Genomic DNA, 18,584 nt, shown 5'->3' with positions numbered 1-18,584 from the left:
TCCTCTAGCTTTTGAATATATGGCATGCAACACTAATTCAAAAAGATGTATGCACCCGTGTTTATTGCATTATTTACAATAGCCAAGCAACCTACATGTCCATTGGTATATGAATAGATAAAGAAAATATAATACACACACACACACACACACACACACGACTATTACACAGCCATAAAAAAGGATGTGATCTTGCCATTTGCAACAACATGGATGGACCATGCTAAGTGAAATAAGTCAGACTGAGAAAGACAAATACCGTATGATTTCACTTATGTGGAATCTAAAACAAAACAAAACAAAACAAAAACAAAACAAATGAATAAACAAACAAAAAGCAGAATCAGACTTATAAATATGGAGAACAAACTGACAGTTGCCAAGAGCAAGCGGGTGGGAGATGGGCAAAATGGGTGAAGGGCAGAGGGGGATACAGGCTTCCAGTTATGGAATGAGTAAGTCACGGGAATAAAAGACACAGTATAGGGAATATAGTCAATGCCATTGTAATAGCGATGTATGGTGACAGATGGGAGCTACACTTGTGATGAGCACAGCGTAATGTATAGACTTGTCGAAACACTGTGTTGTATGCCTCAAACTAATGTAACATTGTGTGTCAGCTATAATCAAAAGAAAATTAAAATCAAAATGTGGACAGAGCATGGAATACAGTTATCATAACTGTCATAATGTCTAATTCTAACATCCATGTCAGTTCTGGGTCAGTTTCAATTGATTGCTTTTTCTCCTCATTATGGGTTGTATTTTCTTCCTTCTTTGCCTATCTGATCTTTTTTTTTTTTTGATGTAATGGGGGATGTTAGACATAATGAAATTTATCTTATTGGGTGCTGTATATTTTTGTATTTCTATAAATATTCTTAAGCTTCATTCTAGGACACAGTTAAGTTACTTGAAAATAGCTTGATCCTTTTGGGTCTTGTTTTTAAGATTTGTTAGGTGAAATCAGAGCAGTGTTTAGTCTGAAGCACATTTGTCCGCACTAGTGAGGCAAGACGTTTCTGAGTACTCTCCTGAGTGCTCCATGCATCATGAGATTTTCCAGTCTGTCTCTTGGGAACAGACACTCTTCCTGATCCTTTGTGAGCACCAGGGATTGTTCCCTTTCATCCTTTAAAAAAAATTTTTTTTAATTTATTCATTTGAGAGAGAGTAAGAGCACAAGCAAGGGGGAGGGTCAGAGGGAAAGGGAGAAGAAGACTCGACTCCCCTGCTGAGCAGGGAGCCCAACGTGGGGCTCGATCCCAGGACCCCAGGATCATGACCTGAGCTGAAGGCAGATGCTTAACCGACTGAGCCACCCAGGTGCCCCTCCCTCTCATCTCTTTAGGGGGGCTCTTTCCTTGGCCTTGGGCAGTTTCCTCACATGCATGTGTTGATCAGTATTTTGTTGAATACTTGGAGGGGAACCTTCCAAAGGTCTCCAGAATTCTCTCTGTGCAGCCTTCTCCTCTCTGGTACTCTGCCCTGTGAACTCCAGCCAACTTAGTCTCCCAGACTCTGTGTTCTTAATTAGAGACTTCATCAGGCTCTGCCTGATTTCCTCTTCATGTACCATTTTACTCTCTTAATTTTGTTGGAACAATTTTTCCCACTGTCTCCTAAGAAAGAGTACATGGGAAGTAAGTTTTTGAGAACTTTTTGTTTAAAAAATATTTGAAATTTACATTTGATAAGTTGGAAATAAATTTCCCTTATAGTTTTGAAGGCATGGTCTGTTGTCTCCTAACTTCCAGTGTTGGGCTAAGAAACCCACTGCTATTTTGATTCCTGATCTTTTAAATGTGACCTATATTTTAAAATTTGAAGCTTTTAAGGTCTTATCTTTAATCCAGTTTTTCTGAAATTTTTCCAAGATATGCCTTGGTGTGGGTCTTTTATCATTCATTTTTGTTGGGCACTAAGTAGGTCTTTCCAATCTGGAGCCTACTGACTTTACACTCTGGGAAATTCTCTTACATTATTCACTAATAATTTCCTCCCATTTATTTTCTCTCTTCTCTCTTTCTGGGACTCTAATTAGTCAGAGGTTGGACATTCTAGATTTTCTCTCTGATGTTTAAAATCTTTCATTTCCTAGTTTTCATGACACTGTCTTCTTGTTCTATTATCTGAGATGTTTCCTTAATTTTTCATCAGTCCGTCTGTTAAAATTTTAATTTCAGCATTCTTATTTTTATTTATAAGAGCTCTTTCTTGATCTTGGCTTCTTTTTTTTTTAGCATTCTGTCCTTGCTTTGTGGATGCAAACTATTTGTTTATCTTCTTGAAGACATGGACAGTCATTTAAAAAGCTTCTTCTAAACTCTGCATTGTTTTGGTCTCCCCCAGGTTCCTTTTCTCTCTTAGTTTGTTTTAATTTCTGTCTTTCCCTGAATGTCTGGTAAGCTTTTGGCTGCCTGTTGGAATTTAAGCACTAGAAGGTGACTGCAAGATCTGAGGGGATGGGAACAGTTTGTTGCATCGTGAATGTCACTATACGATAATAAGGTGGAATGCTGGATTTTTACCGAGGGGACCCAAGTGTCAGTTCTGTAAATGTTTTCTCTTCAGTCAGTTTCCCCTGGAAGGAATTCACCAATCTCCTGCTTCTGGCGGGGGAGGAGGGGTATTAAGCCTGGCTCCCACCATTCTGGGAGCCAAGCAAGGAAAAGTGGCTGAGGGTTTTAAGACTGCTTTTGGTACAACGTCAAAGCTCTGCGGAAAGTGAACCTCACATCTCCTGCCAGGACGAGGGAGGAGTAGTCTCTGGCCGAGTGGATCTGGGCTCTAGCTCTTCTTCATACAAACTTTCAACTGTCAGAGGCACAAAATCAGCTTGATGTTGTTGGCTTCCTGACCCAGCTTTCTCTGGTCTGTTGTTGGTTACCGCTCATCCAGCCCTTTCTAGCTTCCAAACATTTGTTGACAATCTCTCACTTGCTGGCATGTCTTTTTCCATTCTCTTTGTCTTTGTGGGTTTATGACATTTTATTCTTTGACTGTCATTTCAGTGGTATTTCATGAGAGCAGAGATAAAACATAAATTTAAACCACTGTATTTAATCATCCTCACTCACTCTTCAACTCTCTGAAACGTCTTCTGCCTAGTTTCCTGAGTGTTCTTCCCGAGGTCACCAAATGGATACCTTGTTGCTAAATCTAATCGACATTCCTTTGTTTTATCTTACTGTTTCATCTTACTTAATCACTCAGTAGCATTTGTCCCTACTGACGATGATTCCTACTTGAAATTTCTCTGCCCTTAGCTTCCATGAACACTCCTGCTTTTCTCCCTACCTACCTAGTTTCTTTTGCCTTTGGGAGCAAATCACCTTTGACCTATTCCTTTAATGCTGTTCTTTATGATTCTGTTTTAGGCTATTCTCTTCTGTCTTGAGAATCATCTGCCCAACCTAAATATCTTCATCAGCGGTTTCTCACAGGGTCTGAAATTCTTCCCCACCAATAATAATTGTAATAATCTATTATGGACCAAGACTTCAGTTAAAATGAAATTTCCACTGGGAGAGTATTCCTTCCCCCTTACAAATGACACTTACCATATTGTCCTTGAGAGATAACTAATGTTTTGCTTAAACATATTAAACATAGAAACACACACTTACATATACCCCAATGCCATTTTTACTCATCCTTAACTTTCCAGCCACTGTTAACATTTGGGCGTATAGTACCCCAATATTTAGATTTTTATTTTATTTTTTTAAGATTTTTATTTATTTGAGAGCGAGAAAGAGTGCGTGACTGGGGAGGGGCAGAGGGGAAGGGAGAAAGAATCTGAAGCAGAATCTGCACTGAGCATGGAGCCTGATGTGGCGCTTGATCCCACGACCGTGAGATCATGACCTGAGCCAAAACCAAGAGTCAGACACTTAACTGACTGAGCCGCTCAGGCGCCCCTAGATTTGATATCTATTTCACAAACAAAAGGTCATCCTGCATATACTTCATTATACTCTATGTTTTAAATTTAACAATATATCATGAACTTGTCCCTGTCATTGGATATTATTGGATAACCTGATATGCCCTTATAGCTGTATCTTTGCTTACACCTCAGTTATTTCCTTAATAAAAAATGTATGAAGTAGAACTGTGGTGTCAAAGAATATTTGCATTTTAATCTATGTTGGTATTTAATGCCAAACTGATCTCCAAAATTTGTTATCAATTTCAGTCCTAATAAAATATGTAGGCATTATCTCATACAGGCATAAAAAGCTCCTATAATTGTCATTATTTATAATCTTAAATGCTATCTCATTTTAATTTACATTTATTTGATTCCTCATGTACTTGGGCTTTTAAATATATTTTTAAAATATTTTATTTATTTGAGAGAGAGAGTGAGTGAGAGAGAGAGAGAGAGCACAAGCCAGGGGAGAGGCAGAGGGAGAGAGAGAGAGAGAAAAGCAGGCTCCCCGTTGAGGATCCTGGGATCATGACCTGAGTCAAGGGCAGACGCTTAACCGACTGAGCCACCCAGGCATCCCGGGCTTTGAAATATATTTGTTGCCTATTTGTTTTCATATGGTGTGAATTAACTTTATGTTTTATTTGTCTATGCTCCTTTCACTACTCTCCTTTTTGCTCATTCCTAGACACCTTAAAATCTGTTCTGCCCCCAGTTTTGACCCCTTCCAGTCCATCCCTGCAGCCAGTGTACTCTTCCTAAACATAAATTTGAGCCTCACTTCTCTGCCTAAAGTGCTTCAGTGGCCCACACTGCTCTTCGGATAAAGTGCAAAGTTTGCAATATGGCCCACAAGACCCTGCATGACTTTGCTAATTCTCCAGGCAAGGGAGAACACACACATCCACATAGTCTCTGCTTACCTAACTCCTACTCATTGTGTAGGTCATTGTGTGAAATGAACTTCCTCTGGGGAGATTTCCCTTAGTGCCCAAGTCCCTGCCAGGTGGGTTTTGTGTATGTTACAGTCCCTTTGTAGCAGCACTTCTATTGCCTATTTAGTATCTTTCTCCTCCATGAACTGTGAACTTCGTGAGGGTGAGGACCACAACTGTGTGTCTCCAGTGTGCTTAGCACAGTGCCTGGCACATTCGTTGTGCTCAGTGAGTGTTGGATGGATGGATGGATGGATGGAAGAAAGAAGATTGGGGAGGCCAGGAAGAAATTTCATGAGCCAATTTTCTGCCTTAACTCTTGCCCTGTAGGAGTTGTTGTCTTCTTACTCATCAAATCCTGGAAGAGGGGCCATTCAGCGTGAGACCTGAAGATTATACTGCTAGTCTTTCATTGGTTTATCCTGGCCTACAGTTTATTCCTAAATCATCTCTATTTTCACAAACAGCCAAGAGCTCCTGTTGGTAGAAGTGTAGCAGGGTGTACATGCATGAGGATATATGTTTGTTTAACTCCTCAACCCCTTAAAACTAGTTCACCATGGAAGTTTCCTCTCTGGCCTTCTTACATTCGGTGCCTCTGCCCTTCATTCTACCTGCGTATTGTCGCCAAATTAATGTTTCTTTCCATTCCGTCATTTGCATGTTCAAGGATCTTCATTGGCTCTGATTCAGAAGGTCTGTCACAGGGCCTCAACATGTATGCTTTGGTCAAAACTCTCCGAGAGAATTCTGATGTGTAATCATGGTTAAGAATTGCTGAAGCACAAAAAAGTTTACCTAATTTTTTTTTTTTTTTAAGAGCTGTCTAAATTGGTTCAGGGTATAGAGCTTAGAATCCAATGAACATGGATTCAGTTATATTTCTTTTTTTTCCTGACCCTTACTGGTTGTGTGACTTTAGGCAAGTTAGTTAAGCTTTCTGTGTGCCATTTCTTGCTTACATCATATCTCACTGTCATTTACAAAATGGAAATAACATTTACTACGCAGGATTATGGCAAGAGGTAAATTAAACAAGGTACATAAAGTGCATGCATGGTCTCTTCTATCTACTAAATGCTCAGTAAATGTTAGCAGCTGTGTTGTTGTTAGTCATTCCATTATTCACTCAACAATTGTTTGCCATGTGTCCAACACTGTGTTACAGACCATGGAAGATATGAGAGGTACAAAATATAAATCCTGCTCTTGAGATGCTTAGAACTAGCTGGGGAGATAAAACTAGCATAGCATTATATAATCATAATAAATAATAATAAAATTAAATTCAAATGTTTTAAAAGAGTGAGTAAAGTACAGTATTCAGGTGAAGGCTTGAACTCAGCCCCAGCATGCTGGCTTGTTTATTAGCATAAAAAAAAATGGAGGGGGAGAAAAAAAATCTCTCAAACTGCTCTTACCAAGCCTTCAGAGGTCTAGTTTTGATGCTGCCTGCCAGATGGAAAATGATGCAGAGGGGAAAAAATCCTGTATTTACTTCTCAAAATTAAGACAGGATGGGGGAGTGTGTTTGAGGGGTGAACATATGTGAATAAATATGGTATAACCCTTAGTTGGTTCCTGATGATTAAATTTTAAATGGTTTCCATTTGAAAAGCACAGATATGATATTTTTCATTTAATGAATTAAGCCCTATGGGTCATTTATTTTCACCTTGTTGAACCAGAAATCAAACATTGAATAAAGGTTGCAAACCGATTTTGATGTATATTGATGTACTTTTTCTCTTTTCCAGGGTCGCTATGGCAACAGCATCTTCTCAAGTTCTGATTCCAGACATCAATTTTAATGATGCCTTTGAAAACTTTGCTTTAGATTTTTCCAGAGAAAAGAAATTGCTGGAGGGGCTAGATTATTTAACAGGTGTGAAAATACTGTGGTTTCCTTCCCATTTTAATGCTTGTCTTTTGGTGTTCTCTTACTTTAAGGTAATCAGAACAGGACAATATTTGTAATGAAAACGCTTTTATAACCTTTAAGACAATACATGTATCCTTTTAGATAGAATATACTTTAGCTCATGTAACAGAAAAGAAAGATGATGTGTCAAATATTTCTGGGGGCAGACGGGTATACCATCATACCTAAAGGTCAAGAAAAAACAAGACATTGCTGATGGATTTCTCCTTATGAGCCTATCAGCAATATATTGTTGCTTGTTGTTGAGGCGGTTAGAAATCAGGTGGCAATTATGGAATATAAAAGAATGTCCCGCATAGGTACAGGTACCATTCAAATTGTTTTAAGGAAATTTGAGGATCTGGCAGATTAGGACGAAAAATGTAACAATTTTAGGAAACGAGGGATGCAAACAGCCTATGAAAAATGCTGGCTACCTTCAGGATTATTGAATGGCCACCTCATGAGAAAAATACACACGTACAATAACTTTGCATTGGTCTTATTTTTGTCAACATATTAAAATAACTGTCATTTATTGAACAACTACTTTATGCCAGGCACTGTGTATTAATTTTATAGTATAAATATGTACCACAGATCTGTGAGGTAATGATCAATCATCCCTTATTTCACAGACGAGGGAATGCATATTAATTTGCACTTGGCCATCCTGCCCAGAATACATAATAAAACTTTTTTAAAATAAAAAGAAACAGGTCGAAGGTCATGCAATAAGAAAACCACGTGACCGCTGGAGGTCTCAGCACGTGGCTTCCATCGAACGCTTCTCTTTTACGAAGAGAACCCCCTCGCCACGAGATGTTGAGTTGGGCAGCAAGAGTGCCAATCGTTAACGTGTCGGAACAGAGAGTGTGCCTTTCTCACCTGCTTTCCCACCTTTCCTTACAGCCCCAAACCCACCATCTATCCGAGAGGAGCTCTGTACGGCCTCCCATGACACCATTACAGTCCACTGGATCTCGGATGATGAGTTCAGCATCAGCTCCTATGAGCTTCAGTACACCATATTCACTGGCCAGGCTAACTTCATCAGTAAGTCATGGTGTAGTTGGGGCCTGTGGCCAGAGATAAGGAAATGTAAGGAAGCAGTAAGCTGCTCAAGATTGGCCGGGGCGCCACGAGGCAAGTGTTTGTAAGACATGTTAGGTTGTTGAGTATAGTGTTTCTCGTAGACAGTGCAAGCTCCCCAGGGCATTGCAAAGACCATTTTACTGGGTGGACAAGCAAGGTGTGTATTTCCTTGCTGGGGCAGTCATGGGGGCCACTCCCATTTGTGTATGTAATCCTCGGCCTTTCCTCAGTTCATCCATGTCACTCTACTCATCCTGAGTCAGAACCCAGCGCAGAATTCATTCCTGGGTAACCACGCCACCGTCATTGCTGATTCTGTGTGTGTGAACATCTCTCTCCTCGGCTCTTCTTCCACTGCATTATCGTGATAAAATACATCACGTTCGAGGATGACTACTTCCTTTCCCGGACCTCTTTGTGTCAGCGACCGTAGTGATAAGCCTTCTGTCTTTGTCACTGTACCCCCTCTCCCTCTCCTCCGAGAATGACACCAAATACAAAAAAACATGTCAGTGGGCCACAAAATGAAATCTGTTCAAAAAGCAGTCACTGGGCTCACATGTTATGGTTTCACCTTCTGATGAATTGGAGCAAGACGAGGCAGAATAGAAACTTGACTCATCGATGGCTAGATAAGAGGGACCCGGCTGTGAGTTCCCCTCCCTGTGCGGGGGAGAACTGGAAAGCAGAATTAAAACGGGATTCAAGACCGGAACTGGTTCCCACCCTAAGGTGCACCCTGGGTTCCCGCCCTAGTCCGCAGAGCTGCAAAGTAGTAATTTCTTTTACCTTTGTGCTTGTGCTTCTGTGTCTCACTTCGCAGGCCCACATGAGAGGAATTTTCCCAATGAAACCCTCCCAGTAGGCTTCCTTTTCCTGTTTGGTGCCAATGCTGGGCCACATGGTAGGCTGGGGAGGTGAGAGGACATTGGGGGTCATACTCGAAAAACACTTGCCTCGTGCAGCTCCAACCTAAGCCACTTGGCCTGGGCAGCTGTGCTCCTAGGTGTTTTTTTTTTTTTTTTCAGCTTACGGAGTCACACACTCTAAGGCCTCCCTGACATGCTTTCCTGCCCTTGTCTGTCTGTCTCCTGCTCTGAAAGTCTTACAGCCAGCAACTGAGCTTCTCCTTCCTGAGACAGGGAAGGCAGTGGTCTCCAGGGAGCTGAGACATAAGTGCAAACGACAAAGATCTAAAGGCTGTCCTCTCCCTTTTCAAAGATATATAGTCCTTTGTAGAAGAACTTAAAGGATAATTCTTAATGCCAATAGGATCATAGCGCCTTAGGATTGGAAGGAACCTTAGAAGGCCTTTAGGCTAACCTTCTTCCCTTCTACCAGACACCCAGTGGATGATTGTCCTGTCTCTACTGGAACATTTCCAGTTCCAGGGATGGGTAGCCCACTTCTAACAAAATAACTCATTCAGTTCATTGTGCAGCTATAAACAAATTGTCAGGGCTTCCTTATGGAGGGCCTAACTCTTCCTCCTGGTAAATAACAACGACAATAAGAATTGATACGTGCATTCTGCTTTGTCATTTATAAACGCTCCCACATACATCATCTCACTGAGTCCTCATGAGTTCTTCCTTAGCCTTATGAAATAGATGATACTAATTCTATTTTATGGATGAAGAAGCTGAGGTTCAAATGAAATGAGTTGCCCAAGGTCACAGAGCTACAAACTGATGGAGTCAAGATCTGAACGCAAGCCTGTCAGAATTCAAGCTTAATGTTTCTTGAATTAAACCCACAGCTACTGATTAGTCCCAATCCTGCCCTTTTGTGCCTCACTAATGAACCTGATTCATCTCTCCATGACAGTTCTTCAGATAACTTTAGGTAGCTCTCATGTACGTCCCGTCTAAATTTTCTCCTTTCCAGGCTAAACATCCTTAGTTCTTTGTATCGCTCCTTATGTGACACGGTTTCAGGCCGTTTACTGTCATGGTATCCTTTTTAGGAACACACTCCTGTGTGTCAAAGTGCTTTATAAAATGCACTGTCAAGGGGCGCCTGGGTGGCTCAACTGGTTAAGCACCCGACTCTTCGTTTTGGCTCAGGTCGTGATCTCAGTGTCCTGGGATCCGGTCCCGCATCGGGCTCTGTGCTCATCATGGAGTCTGCTTGAGATTCTCTCTCCCCCTGCCTCTCCCACTTGTGCTCTCTCTCTCTCTAAAATAAATGAATAAAATCTTTAAAAAATGCGCTGTCAAAAAAGTGAATACAGTACTCCAAAAGTGGTCTGACCACCACAGAAGACAGCTGGATTATTTCTCTTATACATTAGCTGATGCCCCCCAGCCCCGAACCTTTTTATTCCAGTAGTCACATTGACGACTGAGTATTGACTACTGAGCATGTAGTCACTTGGAATCCCTAGGTCTTTCAAAGCCTTGATTGTCTAAACCGAAATGCAACACCTTGAATTCATCCCTATTACATTTTGTCTGGTTAGCTTTGACTTCACATTCCAGCCTGCCAAAATCCTTTTAAATCCAGTTTCTGCTTTCCCAGCCTGCCTTCTCTGTCTTCTTCCAGTCAAGTGGAATAGGATAGAGACAGAGCCCTGAGCAAAATTCTGTCTGGCAATGGGCAGATGAGATGAAACTATTTTAGGTGCCCCTGGGTGGCTCAGTAGGTTGAGCCTCTGACTCTTGATTGTGGCTCATGGTCATGATCTCAGGATCCTGGGATCGAGCCCCATGTTGGGCTCCGAGCTCAGCAGGGAGTTTGCTTGTCCCGCCCCCCCCCCCAACAAATAAATAAATAAAAAAATAAATAAAATCTTTTTTAAAAAGATGAGACTATTTTACTGGGAATATTCATGAAGATTCAAGGTCCTACCCTTATCTGTCAGTCTGGCCTACCACTGTTCTGCCACTGTTGATTGAACCTTGGCTCTGAGAGTTACTTTCCCTTGAGGTTTTTTCCACATTTTCTCTTCTTAAACCACTTTGTTGATATATAATCGGCATTCAAAAAGTTGTCCATCAACAGATCAACAGATAAAGAAAATGTGGTATGTCCATATAATAAAATATAGTTCAATCTTAAAAAAGAAGGAAATTCTGCCATTTGTGACAACATGGATGAACCTGGAGGGCATTATGCTAAGTGAAATAAGCCAGACACAGAAAGACAAATACTACGTGATACCATTTATATGAGGAATCTTAAAATAATCAAACTCCACATTTTCTTTAACCAGAAATTTCTTCCTTGTCGACTAGAATTTTGTCTGGAGAAGCTGTTCCCCTTATTTTTCTTTTTGCTTTTTCTTTCTTTCTTTCTTTCTTTCTTTCTTTCTTTCTTTCTTTCTTTCTTTCTTTTCTTTCTTTCTTTCTTTCTTTCTTTCTTTCTTTCTTTCTTTCTTTCTTCTTTCTTTTTTTAGCTTTCTCCCTTCATCTGTAATTATCTCCCCACCTCCTCTAAGATTTGGAATGGTCACAAGCCAGTAATGTTTCCGATGATGCTGTTAGCTGAATTCAAACAGATGTTTGGCTGATTGTCTTCCCCATTACTGTCTATCTTTCCTCTATTTCAATTTTGTGTTTTGCATTTTGAAAGCACTGGCTATACCCTCTGTCTGGCCAGGCAGCCTGTAACATACTGCCACCAAGATAAAACTTCTGTTTCCTCTCCTTTTCATTTCCATGCAAATGTTCTCCACTACACATTTAGACTCGGGTTCATGGATTTCCATATTGTGGTCTTTCCCGTTTGAACAAGGTATATACTTCCATTACCAGAATTCACTCCTCAACCCCATCTCGCCAAGTCCCATTGATACCCAGAAAATCCTCTTTTTACCTTTTCAAAATTTAGAAATGGTTTCAAAATTACAGAAAAGTTGTAAGAGTAGCACAAAGAATGCCCATATACTCTTTACCCAGATTCATCTGTTGTTAATATTTTGTCCCATTTCCTTTATAATTTGCTAGAAGTCCCCATCTCTCTCTATTTCTGAACCATTTGAGAGTAAATTGCATACATCATGACCTTTGACCACTAAATTCTTCAGTGTAGGTTTTCTAAGAATAAGGAAACTCTTATATAACTACAGTGTGGTTATCAACTTGAAGAGATTTGATACAATACTTTTTCTGATCCCGCCATTCATATTCCAATTTTGACAGCTGACCCAATAGTACCCTTTATAACATATAAAGGACCCGATATTGTCCTTTAGAGTCGAGGATCGGGTATTGCACTTAATTGTAATTATCCCTAGCCCCCTTTAATCTGGAACACTTCCTCAGCCTTTCTTTGTCTTTAACGACATTGACATCTAAAATCCCCTTTTATTTCTTTATAATAGTGTCCCTTATTTTGGGTTCCTCTGATGTTTCCTCACGATTTATATTCAGATTATGCATTCATGGCTGGAATACTGCACTGGAGATGTTGCATCCTTCTTAGGACATCACATGTAGAGGCATGTGATATCCACTTGCCCTTCGTTGGGGATGCTAATTTTGTTCAGCTGGTCGAAGGCGATGCTGGGTTTCTTCACCACGTAGTTACTATTTTTCTTTTTGCAACTAATAAGCAATCCATGTGGTGATACTTTGAGACAATGAAAATGTCCTGCTTCCTCATCAAACCCATCCTGCCCCCACTCCTGTTTTAGCATCAGTCAAAAATTCTTGCCTGGTCCAGTCTTTACTCTGATGATTGCAAAATGATGATTTTCCAAATGAGCGTTCCCTCCCCCATTTATTAGTTGGCACTCTGCATTCTACTGTAAGCAAAAGCCCCACCCTCTATTTATCTACTCAGTATGGACTCATGAATTCTCTTTCTTTAGTGGTTTATAATTCTTTACTGCCCTTGCTTATTTTGATGCTCAGATTGTCCAGATTGAGCCAGTAAGGACCATTTAAGCTGACTCCTGGGTCCTTAAATTCTCCCATCATTTTCTTGAGCACTTTACTTCTAGCAGAACAAAAGATTCTAGGCTCATATTGACCTTTTCCTGCCCCAGCCTTGAAATCAGCCATTTTTCCAAGGAACCCTGGTTCCTTTTAATGGGAGGATGTTATTAGAGAACAAGATCTGGGTACTAGAAACACACACATGTACCCATGTATGTATACATATGCACACGCATAATATACAGACGCACACACCTAACATACGTGCACATATGGATACACACACACACACACACACACATCTATAGAAATCAAGAGTTCATACCAGTACCTCCAATTCCAGTCCATCCTCACGGGTTCTTTCTTGCCTTCCCCCGTTCCATATTGGTATGTTCCGACTTCACAGTGAGAACCCTGGCTCCCAATGACATCAACACACGTGCTCATTTGCTTAATCCTGTAATGTATCTAACAGTTTCAGAAGTGCTTTGCCCATACCATGACAGAAACAAACAATAGTTCAGGATTTGTTTTCAGTCTTCCTCCTTCCCCCTTCCCCTTGGTGTGGTTGTTTTTAATCTGAAGTGCAGTTGGGTTCATTTGTTTCACTTGCCTTCAGTTTTCGTCCCCACTCTTCCCATTCGTATTGATTTAATTGTGCTTTTCTGAATTTGTAAGGCAACAGGGTGTTTCCCAAAGGGAAAACGAGACAGAAAAGGTGTATTCAAACAAGTGCCCTTCTCTCCCCTATCTTTTTAATCCCATGCCCTTACCCCATCCCTTTGCCCACTGACTTCAAATATATGTACGTTCTCTTATTTGCCTTTCTTTCTTGCAAAAAAAAAAAAAAAAGCATACTATCCATGCTCTTCTGCAATTTGCTTTTTTTCAACTAACAGTATACCCTGGAAATCATTCCATATCAGTTAATTGCGATCTTCCTCATTCTTTTTCATAGCTACATAGTACTTCATTGTGAAGTTCAGTCTTTTGTTTTGTATTGTTAGAAGCATATGTGGAAGACCATTTATTTCTCTCTTTGTATTAAAATTCAGTGTGCAGTTTATGATTCATACTGTGAATTGGTACATGGATAACCAAGCCCTCCAACATTATTCCTGGCCCTTATCCTTCTTCTCTTTTCATGAGCATGACTGAGCATCTTCACCAGTTATTCTTTCTAGAACATCTCTGTTTGCCCTCCATTATGCTTCTTTTTCTAGTTTTGAGACTTTTTCAACTTCCCACCAAATTCATTAAAAAGACCTCATGATCAGATCTCTTTCAAAACACTCATGATTATTATTTTTTTCTAAAACACTCATGATTGTTTTTAATTTTCAGCCTCACTAATTCCTTTACAAGTGCTGCATAGAAGTGACTAAATTCACTGCTCATTTTCCTTGCCCATTCCTTTGTATGCTTTGCTAGAATGGTGGTTAAAAAGCAGTAAACTGATTGAAAAGCAGATAACAGAACAGAGAAACCTCGATAATTCATAAGCCAGAACGTCAACTCCTCTTTTACTCACAGTTAGCCAAATACATGTTTTTAATTATGCACACTTTTCTCTGTTTAAGTCAGTGTTTATGGTCCAAAGAGTTTTGAAAGCAGAAACCTAGATCTCTGAGTTTGGGAGGAAAGAAGGTTCCAGGCAACAATGTGTTCCTGGACCACCCAACCTCAAATGGGTATTAGAACCAGGAAGGGGCAAAAATGGGTAGTGTCAAGTGAGGAGACGGTAATGTTTGCTTTGGTTCTCATGCCATCTCCTTGGCTTCTCTATGATACCTCGGAGCCCAGGAGGGGGTGGGAGAGATGAGCCATAAGCCCTGAAAGCTTCGCTACCTTGCAGGGACAAAGCAACATTGTGTACACCTCATGAATTGTCACGGAGTGGAGAGTGCAATGGACTAGGGTGAGAGACCAGGGTTATACTCAGCACCATCACCATCTGTCTGTGGCCTTGGGCAAGTCACTTTTCTTCTCTCAATCTTAGTTTCCCATTTGTAAAATGAGGGAAATAGGGCATGTAGGTGTCCTGTTGGCTCTGAGATTCCATGTTCGTGTGCTCTCTGCCCAGCGCCTCTCCATCCATACCAGGCCAGGCTCAGCTGTCAGAGGATTGGACCTTGGGTGTAAAGATCCAGAGACTCCATGAAAGTGATGATTCTGTGACTTTTGTAGACTGGCCTTTCCCATATTATCGGGCAGAAAACTGAAGCCACCTAATTTTCACTAGTGGTGGCATTCAACTGCCAGAGGCAAGGAGCCTGGTGTAAGCCTAGCTCGGTGGGAGGAAACAGACAGGAGATATTTAGCTCATTCTGTCTCCTGGGACTCAAAAGAAAACAAAATGAAATTCACTTTTTTTTTTTGGTGGTGGTGGTAACGGAGGTCAGGGGGGCTTTTGATGAATTTTCAATGTGCTTCTCATCCTATCTCTATTACCTCCTGGTTAATGTCCTTGTCTCCCTCCCTCCCTCCACAGGCCTGTACAATTCAGTGGATAGCTGGATGATTGTGCCCAACATTAAACAGAACCACTACACAGTGCATGGACTTCAGAGCGGGACCCGCTACATCTTCATTGTTAAAGCCATAAACCAAGCAGGCAGCCGGAACAGTGAACCCACCCGACTAAAAACAAATAGTACGTTGGGGTGATTCCAAGAGGAGAGCTCCGTTTTCCCCTCCGCAGGGACCCACAGCAGTGCAAGAGAGCGGAGGCGCTGAGTAGAGGAGCTTTAATAGTCTATGCTTTGGGTGCAGGGTTTGTTGGTGCCCTTGGGAAATACATGAACACAAAGATGTACACAAAGTATATGTAGTAGTAGCTGGTGTTTGGGGAGGGTGTTAGTAAAGGGGTTTTCTCTGCACCCCATCCCATGCTAGGGGAACAGTTGTGTAAGACAGTACTGTTTGGAATAATCTGGTAGAATCCTTCTGCTGAGAAGCCATACCTGTTAGGAATGCTTCTGACCTAAGGTGACGGGAAATCCAACTAACTCGGCTTAACAAATAGTATTTGTGAGTAGCTAAAACAAATAGTTTTTTTTTTTTTTTTTTCTCTTTCTCACATAGCGAGAAGCTTGAAGGTAGGCAGTTCGGGCCAGTGCAGCAGCTGGTTCTGTGATGTTGTCACAGACCCAAGCTCCTTCTCCCTTTGGGTATTGACTTACTGTTACATGGCCACAATACGGCCCTTGCGACCGCCAGATGCCATATTTACTTTTAAGATAGGAAGAAGGGGAGAGGGTTGGTGCACAGGATGGCTATCTCTTCTATTGGGAAAGCCTGGCACTTTTCCAGAAGTGTCCCCAACCCTGTCTGACTTCTGTTTCCATCTACTTCCATCTTACTAGCCACCCCTAGCAGCAAGAGAGGCTAGAATATCTCGCTTTTCTGGCCTCTATGGTGAAAGAGGAGAAGGGGGAGTGTGTTCGCCAACAGTGTCTGCCATGGACCCATTTTGTATAATACAGCTCTTGCCATACCCAGCAATTGGATTCTAGTCATTTGTTTCATCATATGGTTATAAGGAATCCTCTGTCACGAATGATCCTACACAACAAATGTTTTCTCTGATCATTCCTGATGCATCAGTCACTCTAACGAAGTTACCTAATGATATGTTATTTACATCCCCATTGTAAGAGAGTAGAAAGATGGTCTTCATTGAGTCCTTCTCATTTTTTTTTTTTGTTCTGCCACCAACCAGCAATGACCTCATCAGTTCCCCTCACTTTGTCTCACCTCAAATACTCCTTCCCCCAAGACCTACTCAGATCCCAAGCCACCCACTGAAATAAAGCAGAGTATAAGACATATCTGAGAACATGAAAGCCCGAGAGCCCCCTCTTAATTTGATAACCCGTTGAGGGAGGCAGCTTATTCTTGTTTTATTGAAAATGGTGGCTTCAGGCCCTACTTCCTTAATATAATCCAAATAGCAGCCAACTTGCACAGGCCCAAGAATGATCGTCCTATCAAGAATCCCCTGGTAGCGATAGTCCCGGAGGACAGAGATGGCATTCTTAAATATTTTCCCATGCATTGTCTTTTTTTTTTTTTCCACTTTTTTTCAGGCCAACCCTTTAAACTGGATCCCAAAATGACTCACAAGAAGTTGAAGATCTCCAATGATGGGCTGCAGATGGAGAAGGATGAGAGCTCTCTGAAGAAGAGCCATACCCCGGAGAGGTTTAGTAGTACGGGCTGCTACGGAGCAGCGGGAAATATATTCATTGACAGTGGCTGCCACTACTGGGAGGTGGTCATGGGTTCCTCCACCTGGTGAGTAGATCCCACTCTCATTTTTTCTCCTCCTTTTCTCCTGCCATTAGGTTCCTGGGAGATCCAGGTCCATAGCACGAACATAGTACCCGCAGGTCAAGGTTAAGAGGCAGGTGATGAAAACCACGCCTAGTAAAATTGGCCAGCTGTCACAAAACCAAAAAAATATGAAGTCTTGGGAAATACACTGGGCCAGGAGGTGGAAATTCCTCCAGCGCTCTAACTGCTGACTTCGTAAAGCCCTCGTGCTATCAACATTGTGGGTCTAAATGTAAACTATTTAGGAAAGGAAGAAGCATGCGTCAGATTTCTTATATATCCCATATGGTGCCTAGTACCACTCAGATCATTAATAAGTGTTTGTTTCTCTCTCCTTTCAATGGTCTCACAGGTATGCAATTGGTATTGCCTACAAATCAGCTCCCAAGAATGAATGGATTGGCAAGAATGCCTCCTCGTGGGTCTTCTCTCGATGCAACAGTAACTTTGTAGTGAGACATAACAACAAGGAAATGCTGGTGGATGTGCCCCCACAGTTGAAACGTCTCGGTGTTCTTCTGGATTATGACAACAACATGCTGTCTTTCTATGACCCAGCTAACTCTCTCCATCTTCATACTTTTGACGTGACCTTCATTCTTCCAGTTTGCCCAACATTCACAATCTGGAACAAATCCCTAATGATCCTGTCTGGCTTGCCTGCCCCAGATTTTATTGATTATCCTGAGCGGCAGGAATGCAACTGCAGGCCTCAAGAATCCCCTTATGTTTCTGGGATGAAAGCTTGCCATTAAGCTTACAGAGAGTGTATAACTCACTGGCTCTCCAGTCCAGCAGTTCTTCCCCTCCTAAACCTCAGTTAGTGTCCAATATACAAGATACAAAATAAAGTTCATCTGAAGCATCCAAAATAACTAGATATTATAGATTTAATTTTCGTGCATTAACGCTTATATTCGAATTAATGTATTGAGTCTCTCAGAACGAATTATCTGAGGAGTCTGGGTTCAAGCCATTGGAGGAGAAATTTAGAGAGTACCTCTCTTATCATTGGAGAATTAAAAATTCCCAGTGATTTAGGAGTATAAATGATATTGGAAGGAATTAGGATAACTCTAAGTAAATAATGTAGAAAGATGCTCTGAACAAGGGGCTAGCCAGCCGGAAAGGTGTGTGTGGAGGGTGTCAGCCTTTCTGGCACTGGCCAGTTTGGCCAAGTAGAATTTTGAAGTGTCGAAGGATCACATATTATATGTAGTTTTTGATAAAAAGCCTACAATCAAGGATTTATTATACGAAGAACATGTATGTGTATATATAATATATATATAAAATGAATACATAATATGTTATGTATTCATTTTATAATTATATATACATAATAAATTTTTTGATTTGCTCATTTGAGTGAGAAATATACTGGAAGGAAAAATAAGTTATATCATTCATTTTTGTCCCCTAAAGGGAACATCATCAAAATCAGGCCAACATTTTCTCCCTCCCTCCATCCATCCGTC

General features: G+C 41.1%; 1 protein-coding gene across 3 annotated transcripts in view; it reads left to right on the top strand.

The window, feature by feature from the left end:
- Positions 1 to 18,162, top strand: part of MID2 (midline 2) — a 98,451-nt gene extending 80,289 nt beyond the window's left edge. For 2 of the 3 annotated variants that reach the window (XM_021678291.1, XM_021678298.1), the window contains exons 6-10: positions 6,633 to 6,760; positions 7,709 to 7,942; positions 15,263 to 15,424; positions 16,860 to 17,067; positions 17,459 to 18,162. In XM_021678291.1, coding sequence (XP_021533966.1) covers positions 6,633 to 6,760; positions 7,709 to 7,942; positions 15,263 to 15,424; positions 16,860 to 17,067; positions 17,459 to 17,861 — 1,135 coding nt within the window. In that variant the 3' untranslated portion in view covers positions 17,862 to 18,162. The remainder of the gene's footprint in view (positions 1 to 6,632; positions 6,761 to 7,708; positions 7,943 to 15,262; positions 15,425 to 16,859; positions 17,068 to 17,458) is intronic. The other variant, XM_021678304.2, reaches the window with a different exon arrangement.
- Positions 18,163 to 18,584: the final 422 nt, after the last annotated feature.

This window comes from Neomonachus schauinslandi, chromosome X (assembly GCF_002201575.2).
Source record: "Neomonachus schauinslandi chromosome X, ASM220157v2, whole genome shotgun sequence".
Taxonomy (NCBI): Eukaryota; Metazoa; Chordata; class Mammalia; order Carnivora; family Phocidae; genus Neomonachus; species Neomonachus schauinslandi.
The sequence above is the reverse complement of the archived record's forward strand: the minus strand, read 5'-3'. Positions and strand labels throughout refer to the sequence as shown.